Source organism: Centruroides sculpturatus, unplaced genomic scaffold, assembly GCF_000671375.1.
Source record: "Centruroides sculpturatus isolate CEXI.00-Female unplaced genomic scaffold, Cexi_2.0 scaffold1933, whole genome shotgun sequence".
In the NCBI taxonomy this organism is placed as follows: domain Eukaryota; kingdom Metazoa; phylum Arthropoda; class Arachnida; order Scorpiones; family Buthidae; genus Centruroides; species Centruroides sculpturatus.
The window spans coordinates 21,788-34,479 of record NW_019386628.1 but is presented as its reverse complement, the minus strand read 5'-3'; the positions used below and the strand labels follow the sequence as shown (position 1 = coordinate 34,479).

General features: G+C 31.0%; 1 protein-coding gene across 1 annotated transcript in view; it reads right to left on the bottom strand.

Moving 5' to 3' along the window:
- Positions 1–734: 734 nt before the first annotated feature.
- LOC111615442 (alpha-tocopherol transfer protein-like) overlaps positions 735–12,692 on the bottom strand; it is a 22,628-nt gene continuing 10,670 nt past the window's right edge. The window contains exons 3-6 of the mRNA XM_023356852.1: positions 8,175–8,417; positions 6,436–6,629; positions 4,463–4,576; positions 735–1,194 (exon numbers count right to left, since the gene is read on the bottom strand). Of these exons, the coding sequence (XP_023212620.1) occupies positions 844–1,194; positions 4,463–4,576; positions 6,436–6,629; positions 8,175–8,417 (902 nt within the window). The 3' untranslated portion in view covers positions 735–843. The remainder of the gene's footprint in view (positions 1,195–4,462; positions 4,577–6,435; positions 6,630–8,174; positions 8,418–12,692) is intronic.

Sequence of the window (12,692 nt, the reverse complement as noted above, 5' to 3'; positions counted from 1 at the left end):
TTTATATTAGCTGGTGAAATGATCAGATGTATCATTTGGTCAGATGACGTGAGAAAATCAAGATAAGGTACTGTACAGTTTAAAGGAAGCTTTTCTTTCTTTTTACATAAAAGTAAAACATTTGTCAGCTTTTAACTGGAGCTTTTAACATGTTGCCTTTTTGTGTCTTTTATTACATTAATTTTATAAAAATATTCACAAAAATTTATCAGTATAAAGAAAATTTTCCCAAATAAAATTAAACTTAGTTTAATTTATAAATTATCCTGAAAAGTTATTGTCTATTCAGCCCTTCACAATTCTAAAAATATCTTCGATTTCACGCAAACCGAAAAAATTCGCACCTATTGTAAAGTCCGAGTTCAAACTAATACTTAATTGTTTCCCTCTCCCCCGAGACAGGAATTTTGAAAAATATCTTCTTAGTGCACTATACATTCTCTGGCGTACCCTAACTGCGTATTAAATTTCAACTTTCACTTCTAAACGTTCGGATTCTGCGCTTATTATTATTATCAAACCATTTCGATTATAAGAGTTATTTAGACGATACAGTATTATTTATGTTTTATTATAGTTAAGCATATTTTTAAATATTTATATACAATATTTTAATAGTGAATAAGTTTTTGCAACTTTTGTTTACCATGTAAATAAACATCACCACTTCAATTTTACTTTTTATTTTAAACCATAATACAGTAAAATAATAATAATAATAATAATATTGCCGAGTTGCTTCAATACAATAATATAAACGATGAAAATACATGTTAAATTTGCTAGTTTAGTTTTTTCCTCGTAAATAATAATATAATCCAGAACAACATAATTGTATATTTTTCAAAAATGTGTAATTTCCAATTCCGAATCTTGTTTCAGAGAAGCCATAAATGCTTCTGGATCATCGGAATAACATTTAAATTTTTCTTCCGATTTCTCTAGAAACTTCTTAACTTTTTCGTCTTCAAAATCTTCACCAACGTAAGTAAATTTGCCTTGATTGAAGTGTTTATTTCTTTCCTCTTCGTACAATCTCAAATATTCTTCGTTTTTGCGAAAGAATTCTTCGTTGGCTCTAATCATATTCTTGAATTTACTCGGATCAGAAGGCAAATTACCTCCCAATTCCAAAGGCAAAAAATCCGGATGAATGAATTCGTGCAAAGTAGACAAGTCGGAATGTAAGTGAAACTGCGAAATGAAAACATCTTTTAAGAAATTAGTGAAATAATATATAAAGTAAATAATTTGCTGTATAAAAATTTAAAATATGTGAATTAGAAAATATTCGTAACCAAAAAATTAATTTCTAAAATATGATTTTATTTTGTTTCTATTAGATACTATACAGTAGACCCCCCCTAAAGTAATGGGTTAATATAACATGGATTCGTATATAACGGCGAAAAATTGCGACCGTATTCGTATAAACACGCTAAAAGAAACTCGTATAATACGGTAAAACTTCATCGCCGACTCGTGTCGCGAGAGGATTGGTCGAATCTAGACAAATAGCTGATATTGGACAAACCGTTGAGTTTAAACGAGTAGTGGACCTACTAAAAATCATTTATTATTTAACGGCCATTGAAATTATATTTATATTAACGATGTTTCCAAAGTGAAGTGAATTTAAAAAATAACTTATCAGAAAACACGCGCCCGCCGTTCGATGCGCCGCTTCACCTCGAAAACAAGCTTAAGCAATGGCGTCGTCGAACGATGGACACTCGGTAAGTAATCGTACAATTTTTTGTTTATAGCATAGTTTATATTGATTATTCCCAAAAAATTATACATATCTTAAAAATTTTGTGTCAAATTAATCTAGAATCGATTAATTTTATGGAAAAATCCTTTCAAACAGCCGTAGTACATGAACAGTATACGTGCCGGGGTGTGATTGGCTTATGTATTTAAGTGTTCGTAAAACACGAATTCATATAAAACGAAACGTATTTACCGTATTATAGGGGAGTGTACTGTACTTGTTTATTTTTCAGACTTGTAAACATGTCATTAAGTTAATGTCATTGAAAATCCAACCCATAACAACACATAGTAGTAAAAGAAATAAACACTTTGAACCAAAAATATTTATTAGAATTCCCAATATACCTTCCAAATCGCCACATATTAGAATAAAACTGCAAACTGTACTGTCAATAATTTGTAAATATTACGATTAGGGGAGACTGAAACAATTCTGGATATCAGTTAAACACAAGATTAAATTGTGCTATTAAATATTTTTACAAATATTATGTTGACTCATAATCGATATTACTGCACAAAAATCTTCGCCGTGTTTTTGTGTAGCTGAAAACTGTTCATTTTTCAAAGATTTAATACCATCTGCAAGTGTTTACGATAAGATGTTTTCAGATATATGATTATTATATGAATATTAATAAGTTTTTTTGTTATTTATTTACAATATTACATAATTTAGATAAAATAACGCCTCTGTTTTATTTAATTGTAATCCAACAGAACCAAGTTTCCAAATCCAAGATTTTCTTACAGAAAGAAAATATTCTTTTAAATGTTTAAAAATTGTTAAAAAATAGAGGAGAAGGTGGTATTATGGAACACTGCGGGTATTATGGAACCACCTCATTTCGAACTGATAATATAGGCAAACTGTAGCGGAATGTGGCTGAACTGAACTAGGCAGACATCCATAGCAAGGGGAAAACCCGTTTTACTTCAGTTAAACAGTTGTCCGTATTTAATCAGCAAATTTGTTTTTTTTCAAAATTCGCAAGTTTTGAATGGTAAGTGAATTTAATTATTTTAAAAATATAAATCGTGTAGTTGTAGGTTCACCGGTGCATGTATTCCGTTCCAGAGACTTAGGGGTACGTATTAATCTGTGTGATGTTCACGTTTTTTAAATTTTGGTCTTGACAGACTTAAGTTAATTCAAGATGGCGATGCGTGAAATATGGACCCCATTGGTGCTTTTACAGTAATATGGAACTCAACTCCTCTGAACTTTCTATTTGCAAGCAGACATTCCTCCAGTGCAATTTGTGAAAAAGACACTAGGTAGAAAGCCTGAGAATATCGAAAAAGAGCTGCTGAAATATATATTGTTGACGGAGGTCATATTTTTCTATTATAAAAACATTTTTGCGATAAAATACATTGGAGTAAATAATTTGATAATTATTTAACATTTTTTGTCCTTTCCTATTTGTTTCTGGCTACATTAAAGCATTTATTTGAAAATATACAGTAAGGTTCCATATTACCACCCGATTTTCTCTAAGCGTACTTTCGGACTTTTTGTACAAAAGCCTTTGTGAGATCCGAAAGGCCCTGGGTCTAATTTGTGAATTTTTATTAAATATGTTTAAATATAGACACGAAATATTACTTCGTTTTTGTGAAAGAAATATTGTTTTAGACGTGGGAAAAAACAGATAACAAATGTTATTTCCTTTCATCGAAGAGAACATCCTCTGTTTTTCCGTATCTGGTTAAAAATCTCGCTCAGATGGGAAATGGTTACCCCTCGTTCATCCCCCTTTCGTCCGTTCTCACGAAAGAGTTACTGTACGATGATTGGACGAAATTTTGAAATAAAAGGGGAGATTAGTCAGAATTCAGGGAGTTCTTCGACAGATCCGAAGCATACAAACTCCACATACGTTTCCCTCCTGATGGCCAACGCCCTATACGAGTCACTTAGACTAAATCCCGAGTCTACACTGAGAAGAAGTGATATTTTATATTTTGTGCACGAATTGATCTCCCATACGAAAGTAATATGAACCCTATCTACAAGGTGTCCTATATCTACAGAAACGAAGACGACAACTAACAGGTCGTATGTTTAGAATCATTTTGTGAGCTCTCTCTCGATCGCGCATTGGCATAGAATAAGTCCTAGTCTATAGCTTGTCGCTTAATTGTTGTTGAAAATTTGTATCCGTTTGTTTAGATTTATTAAATTTACTTTTGTTAATTATACTAAAAATGTCTCTTAATTTGGTGTCCGAAACAGATCGCATACGCGTGTTAATCCGCGTATAATAAGATTGATTAACTGGTGTCAAGGAATCCTGACGTTAGATATAGTCTTCGCCGCCTATATCCAATCAACATTTTAAATAGCTCTCCTATGAAATAGATTAGGATCGGATCTCTCGATCTGAAACCTGGAGAACTAGTTTTACCAACTAGGTGCCGATTAAGTGTTACTTGAGTACTACTTACTCCGTAACCCCGGCGGATCTCACACCTTCAAAAACCATACTTATAATTACAGTAGCGAAAAATCCAATTAGGAACATTTAGTTTACTAGTTACCGGTACTTTTCGCACAAAAACTGTGGGTGTAATTATGATACCTTGTTTACAATTCACTAAAATGTAATTGGGGTTCCATAATACCACCTTCTCCTCTATTAAATTATTTAAATTATAAAGTTAAATTATTTTTTCTACTTACTCTTTCCTTGAGCTTAGTTGGTAAAAGTGGAAATGCCATAGTTAAAATTGCTTTTATTATAATATTTACGTTGACAAAATGTATATCCTTGTATCGAAGCGGATAAGTATCTTTCTAGAAATACATATAACGTTATTTTGAAAAGTAACTAAGTTTTATACAAATTTATTTTATTATTAAATACTATAAATATGTGACTCGTTAGAACTCTACAGTATAATAATATAGATTACAATACAAATTAATATCATCATTAAAAATATATGACGTATTATTACCATAATTGACACAATAATCGTTCAAATCTTTTTCCATTTACTTGCTTGATAAATATATGCGGATTACGCAGTGTGAAGTTAATTAATTACACGATTTATATATCACTTTTGAGTATTTAAATAGGTTTTGTGTAAAAGAATAGCAATATAATTTATAATATTCCAGCAGTTAACACCTTAACCAGAAAACTAGGATGGAGTCAGGAGGTCGAAAATCTTTATGTCGTTCTGTGTCTGTATATAAGGCCCTTTTCCATTTCCGTCTGGAAGAATATATCACGTGACTGATTATTTTTTTTTAAAAAACTATGTTTGCTCACAGTAAACAACAAAGATTTTATTCATGTTCAAGATGTGATTTATTACAAGTGAAATAAAATATTCTTTAGTTTTATTTCTGTATAGAAAGAGAATGAAATAGTTAGTTTTTTTTTTATTTTAAAATAACTTCAATTAATAATTTAAATATAAAAATAAGTTTGAAATATTTATATATTTTTTGGTTATAATAACAATTATTTCTAAATTATAAATTTTTTTTTTGGCATTTTTATGCAACTCACCGTAATTTCCTGTAAATATAGGATAATTTAAACTTGTGTTTAAAAAACACTGCAATATGTTACTAAATGTAATTATGAAATAAAAGAACTAGACTTCCTCTCATAGTAAAATCATCTATGCCACTGAATTTTCAATATATGTGTGAGGGACGAACAGACCCACATTTTAAATTTTAATTTGGAAAATATAATCGGTTAAATTCGAACGTTTTATCGAGTTAGGCTAAAAGCCATAAAATTTATTTCCCACGGAGTTTGTTCCTTGTTGAGTCGGATCAAGTTAGTCAGGGATGTGTCACCAGGAACTTTTGATGGAGAATCCATATTGGATGTGCGACCGTTAAAGGCCATCACCTGACCTCATGGAAAAAACCCAAGAGGAAAAAAAAAGAGAAAAGAAAACGATCCCGAAGTCAGTCGTCATCCGAAGTCCCTCTACAGAAGTCGTCAGAAAAAAGCCGCCCAACCAAGTCGTCCTCCAAACCATTAAAACCGTGCCCAGGATTAAAATCGTAACACCGAATTAAAACCGCGACCAGGATTAAACCCGAGAAAACATTCGTGCTGGATTAAGCCTCTACACTCCTCCGTGCCTCCACCCCAGTGAACGGACAAGATTCTGATTCAAGATTCAACGACAAGATTCAAAGAACTGTCCATCCAAGAACTGTCCATTCAAGATTCAAAGAACTGTCCATCGACAAGGTATTTATCAACCCGCGATTCGGTTGTAAACTTTCTCTCTCCGCGGCCTAGTATAGTTAAGGACAATAATATGCCGATAGTATTTAGTATCTCTGTATAGTATTTAGTTCGACTTAATTAAAATCGTTATTTACTTGTTACTATGGAGTCCGAGTAAGTTACTTCCGCGTCTCTCTCCTCACCTCTACTCCGAATCCAAGCGCTCACACGCTACCGCTCGCGAATCTTTAGACGTAGCGTCACGATTTCCGAGTCCCCCAGAGACTCGGTGGTGTCAGATTCAGCCCTCCTGACAGGACGCCAAAGAGGTGCCGACCCAACGGTCACATATGTTTCTAAAGTGCATAATAAATTGTGCTGTTTCCATTATAACTTATTTTACTATATTACAGAATACAAAATTTAATATCAATGAACAATTTCTTACCAATAAAATGTTCACCGTTGAATTGATAAAACTTGGTGTAAATTGCAGAAAATGTGATAGTGTCATTCCACCAGCATCCACAATTATAACGACACAATTCTCTTGAGTTCGATGAAAATTTAACATGATATCGAAGGTAAGTAAAGAATGACGATTTACATCTGTTCCATTTGCAACAGAAGTATTCCATTTACCTAAAAAAATCAATATTTCAATATGAGAATATAGTTTACAAGCATAGTTAGAAGCATAATTATATTTAAAAATATTTTTTTATTAATCTTCTTTCTTCAATCAATTCGTATTGCACAATATTAAAAAAAGAAATAATTTAAATTGTAAATATATTTAATTTTCTAAAAAACATCATGTAAAATATGTTTTAGAATTTCAATTTTCTGTTTATATACTCATTTGGTCGAAATAAATGGGAAATAAAATACATGTTCGAATGTAGAAATCCTCGTTTATTTGGGTCTCGAGAATCAGTGACAAATAGAGATAGAGATCATTATCTGTCATCTCAACTACATTAATTTATTGAATCAACTAACTAAAAAGGAATTACTGTAATTGAACATAAAATCCGAATATTAACTAAAACTGTTGAAATATTGATCTAACTTTTATAAAATTTTTATGATAAATTATTTCAATTTACAGATATTAAAACTTATACAATTTTTTTTAATATTCTATATACAAACTACCCTCTATTTCCTTTACCTTTACTATAAAGATTTCTATACTCTTCACTTTCTAGAATACAATACTGCCGATCAGATAGATAAAGAAACTATTGTTCTCACTAAGGAATTCAACTGTTACGCGTAAATTCTTCATAATCTTTCGTTTTAAAAAGTTATATCAATAATAAACTTATAACGATTGCATTTTTACATTACTTTTAAAGTATTATTTTTGTAATAAAAAATAAGAAATAATTTTAAAAAATAATTAAACAACTGTACAATAATGTTCCTTGTAATATAATTATAAATTTCTTGAACGTCAATAACTACAGAGTGAGCCAGAAGTCTTCAATTGTAGGTGTTATTACGATGTTTGTTTACTCTCTCACAAAAAAAAAATGGCGCTATGTAAATAAGAAAAATTTGGAGTTATTTTGATGATAGTGACTTGTAACCTGCAGACGTTATATTCAAACATTACATTTATCAAACATAATGTTAGTACCAGGTGTATGAAAATTACAACTCACACATTATCGTGAGTTGTAATTTTCATACACCTGGTTCATGCACCTGGTTACATTTAACTTATAGCTCGTAGGAAATATATGCAGTTTCTTACTGATTGTTAAGGACAGTAGTCAAATTTGCGTACGACATGTGGCTTGTAATTTGATACAAAGGTAGTCATTCAACACAATTTGCTTATAAATTCTAATTAGTACAGTTCGTGAGAATTACATGCATTTTATGCAAGAGGTCATGTTTTGGATTTACGCAAAATTTCGCTGTCTATTTTGTCTACCAGATAAATAGTCAGCAAAATAACTTCAATTCGTTTTTCCTTACTTTACCTGTAGAAAATTTAGAAATGTCAACATAACTACAAAGGTTTTATAAGTATGGGACACAATTTTTGTGAATAAATTAAAACACTAGATTCGATTCTTTATCTTTTCTATATATTTATTTTTTTTATATTTATCTGATATATTTTAATTTTCTATATATGCTTAGTAAGAATTAAAAAAGAACAGGTCTACTTACTGACTTGACAAAAATAAATAAATCTTCCTTTACTATCTGGTTTTGGTAGGATTTGAATACCATTCAGTGATAAAACATGTTCCAATTTAGAAGGAAGTAGATCTTTAAAGTACTGAGGATACTGTATTCTCACTTCATAATAATTCTTTAGCATTTTCAACGATCTTTGCATATCATATTTTCTAGCACGAAGAATTCCAAGAAGAAAAATGTCATCCATTCGACATTTTATCCCTTGTTCTCCTGTGGCGAATGTAAAAAAAACAATACAATGTATTATTTGTTTTAATTTAATGAATTTCCTTATCAATATGCAATGTTTTTAATTACAGAATAGGTTTTAATTCCATAATATATTAATAGAAAAGTATCTATTATTCAGTAATTATCTGAGTGACACATTACATTTTTTAAAGTTCATTATTACTGTTCGATAAAATGTAATTGGTAAAGAATGATTCAAATAATTTTTATTTTTATTGTTTGACTTATTGGTTCAATTATATAATCTACAATAAATAATTAGCTGTTATTAACCTGTAATACGTTATTATGATTTTTGATCGATTGACTCGGCTAGATGGTAACAAGTAATTCGAAGAATCATGACTAAAATACCGATTAGATTACATTCAAAATATTGATCATAAAAAAAAGAAGCTCACAACTTTGCCTTGGGAAAAGCCAAAAAATATACAATGTACATCAATTCTTTAATATGAAAGTTTTTTTTTAAACAGGTTTGTTTCTATCTTTATGAATTTGAACGATCGCGAGTAACAGACATAAAATAAGCTTAAATTCGATGTCAACGTTTAGAAAGTGCAAACCTCTTGTTTAATCATGAAGATATTAATACTGGCGTATATATCAAACTAAGTTACGCTCCTTTATACATGTATAAAGAAGCATAACTTTTGTAATGATTCTTACCTTTGCCTTTCAGCATTTAGAGTGATTAATAGAAAAACCGTTTCGTATTGTTCCAATATACAGAACCGCTTAAAAGAAATCAATAGAATTAAAGAAATTGTAACAACGATAAGATATAGAGCATACACTCTAGAAGTAGTCATCAAAAGTTATCTCGAAGTTTTATTCGCTATACACTCTAATTGCTACGAAATTCGGCAGTTACGTTTACATAAGTTTAATTTAGGTAATACAGTAGAGCCTCGAAAACTCGGTACTCGATATCCCGGCACTCCGGAGGATAACTCGGCCACACCCTGGCAGGGCAAAAATAACCTTATATAATTAATTTTCATCATAGACAGCTTTATGCCTCATAAAGTATTTTTCTCATGTCTGTATTATCAGGTAAATTACTGTACGCTATGTATTCATTAATTTTTATTTTCATGTAGTAAAGGCTCTATGCCTTTATAAAGGACGTACTTTTCCTTTGTTTAAGGGTATTTGGGCAGTTTATTCTCTGTTGTATTCTCAAGCAAACAATACATACAAGTACAGTACAATATTTTATGAGGAAACACGCATACTTATTCTTTTTTAACCCCATTCCCGATAAACTGACATTTTCACAAACTCGGCCACCCTTCGGTCCACATTAGGCCGAGTTTTCGAGGCTCTACTGTATCTTACGTCTCACTTTAAAATATCTATTGCATTTCTATAAATCAATTAATTTTTATTTACAGTCGATTTTTTGAGTAGCACGTAGCGCTATACGTATAAAGGTGGTAAGGCAGAAGGAATGGAGGAAGTAATTGCTAAAATGATTAAGTACGGTGAGAGAAAGGTTGTACATTGTTTGAGTGACTTGTTTAACACTTGGTGGCGTAATGAAAGTGTGACAGAGAAATGACTGAAGGGTGTAATTTTGTCGTTCTATAATGGAAAGGGTGACCAGGCTGAGCGTGCCAACTATTAAGTTACAAGCCTGCTCACCGTCCCAGGTAAGATGTATGGGAAACTGTTGATACGGCGCCTACAGCGATAAACTGATGATAAAGTATGGGATGTGCTCGTGGTTTCAGGAGTGGTAGAGGATGTGCGAATCAAGTGTTTGCTCTGCGATTGCTGTCACGCATGTGTGAATCTGAGCGCTGTCTCCTTTTCTGAATTCTTTGCAATCAGAAGGGGATGCGACAAGGGTGCGTAATTATTCCGTGGCTGTTTAATATCTTTTTGGATGCAGGTGTGTGTGAAGCTTTCGCTGATGGCCAAGGGATGAAAGTTGGGAATGAGAATGTGCGTGTGTTGTTGTATGCAGATGATGCAGTGTTGTTAAGCGAAAATGAAGTGAAAATGCGAAGGATGCTTAGCCGCTTTAACAAGGTGTTGCAAGAGAAAGGGCTACGAATAAGGACTATGAACACTAATAAGACTAAATGCATAGTGTTTGAACGTACTAAAGTTGACAACATATTGCTAGTTGACGCTGGATGGTGTGAATGTCAAACAAGTCGACAACTTTGTATACTTGGGAAACATGTTACAGAGTGATGGCAAATACCATAAACATGTCTTTTATATTATGGAAAAAACTTTTAGAGGTTATGCTAAAACTTATCGGGCTCTTATTTTAGAAAATATTGATCCATCTGTCTTAAAAAAAAACAAATATTTAGCATTTATAATATTTTAAATAATAATAATTTTTTGTTTGTAGAAAAAGTTTTTAATAGGCCTAAATTTAAAATTTAAACTTTTTAAATATAAAAAAACTGATATTAATCATTTGTTTCAAGATGATTATTTTTCTAGCCATGTTGAGCATATAAAATGATCAGACAATCAATGTTTAAATAAATAAACAAATGTTTCCTAAATTTTGTACCAAATTGTCGTGTTTTAATTCACTCTGATATTAGAACAAATTTTTATTTTAAAAATTAGGCTTATTATTGCAAATATACATAAATTTCCACAAATTAATTTTATAATAAAAATATCAACCGATATTCAGTTCGAATACTTACTCGCTTAGAAAAAAAACAATTAATTCAACAATATTTAATAATTAAATAAAATATATTAACCCTTGCCTTATTGTTAAAATAAAATTAATTTAATTAGGATTTGTGATTAGTACAGCCCAAACTACCACTACTTGTGTCATATCGCAAGATATATTAAGCTTTTTCTATTCGATAATAATTAATTATATAAATAATTAGAAATAAAGGTTTTTTCTTCCAATAGTGAGACTAGTGATATCCATTTCCCACAAGTAATATTTCCTTATTTCTTTTTACAAGGGTCTTAAGTGCAAAAATGTGGTTCATAACATAGCAAGAGTCAAAATGTAGATGTTCATCGTAAATATTTTCACAAGTCGAAAAACTAAAATTTTTTCATAAACAAACTATATCTATTATAAAAACACAAGAACACTTATTATATTCTTTCCCCTTAATTCCCATTGACAAGTTAACTTGTTACGTTTACATAGCCTTACAAAAAACTCGGTCCTTAAGTCTATTTTTGAAAAAAAATTTTTTTCAATTTTTGAAATGTATTTTGTCTTTAACCTGTTGAACGTTGATCCCGAAAATTTTCGGGTTGACCTCATTTACCTGTGTGGGCGATCCCGAAAATTTACGTGTTTACATCGGAACGTTTTTTAACATAAGATGTCGCTACTTGTATGTTGTTTACAAGTAAGTGACGTATATCAGAAGAACCGTTATTTTAACTAGTTTTTCTCAGCAGGTTGTCGAAATTCTAGGAATAGTTCTTTGTTTGAAATCACAAAGAAAATTAGACCATTTCGTTTCTGTTTTTCGACATGGCAGGAAGTAGTAGACACAGCTCTCTAAACAAGTTAGAAGTTATTGAATATTTATTTAATTTAGGTTAATTTAGATAAAGTAATTATAAAACCAAATTGTATACTAGATTATAATCGCAATATGGGTGGAATCGATCTCTGTGACGGAGTAAAACACAATTATCCGTGCATGAGAAAAACGGTGAAATGGTACAAAAAAGTGTTTTTTCATATGATGGATATTACATTATATAAGGCCTGTATTTTATATCGAAAACATACGAAAATACAAATATCATTTTTAGATTTTCGTATGTCTGTAATCAGAGAAGTGATAGAAAAGTATCACACAAGCAGACATCTAGTTCGCCGCGGTCGACCATCACATGAAAATCCATTACGTTTATCAGAACGGCATTTTCCTAGTCTCATACCACCTACAGAGAAAAAAAAGCATCCATCCAGAGTATGTAAAGTATGTTCGGCTATCAAAAAACGTGCAGAATCACGTTATCAATGTGTAAAATGTAATGCTCCACTGTGTGTTGTACCTTGTTTTGAGATATATCACACAAAACTTAACTTTTAAAATAAAATTTTTTGTTTTTTACATTCCCTAATATGTCTATTTTGTGTGTAAAAAATATTAAGTAATTCAGAATAATACTATAGCCACAATTATTATTTTTCTAAAACGTGTGATCGCGTTAGGCTTAACATCGAAAAATATTCGACGTGGAGCGACACGTGACGGATAAAATATTCAACATCCAACAGGTTAA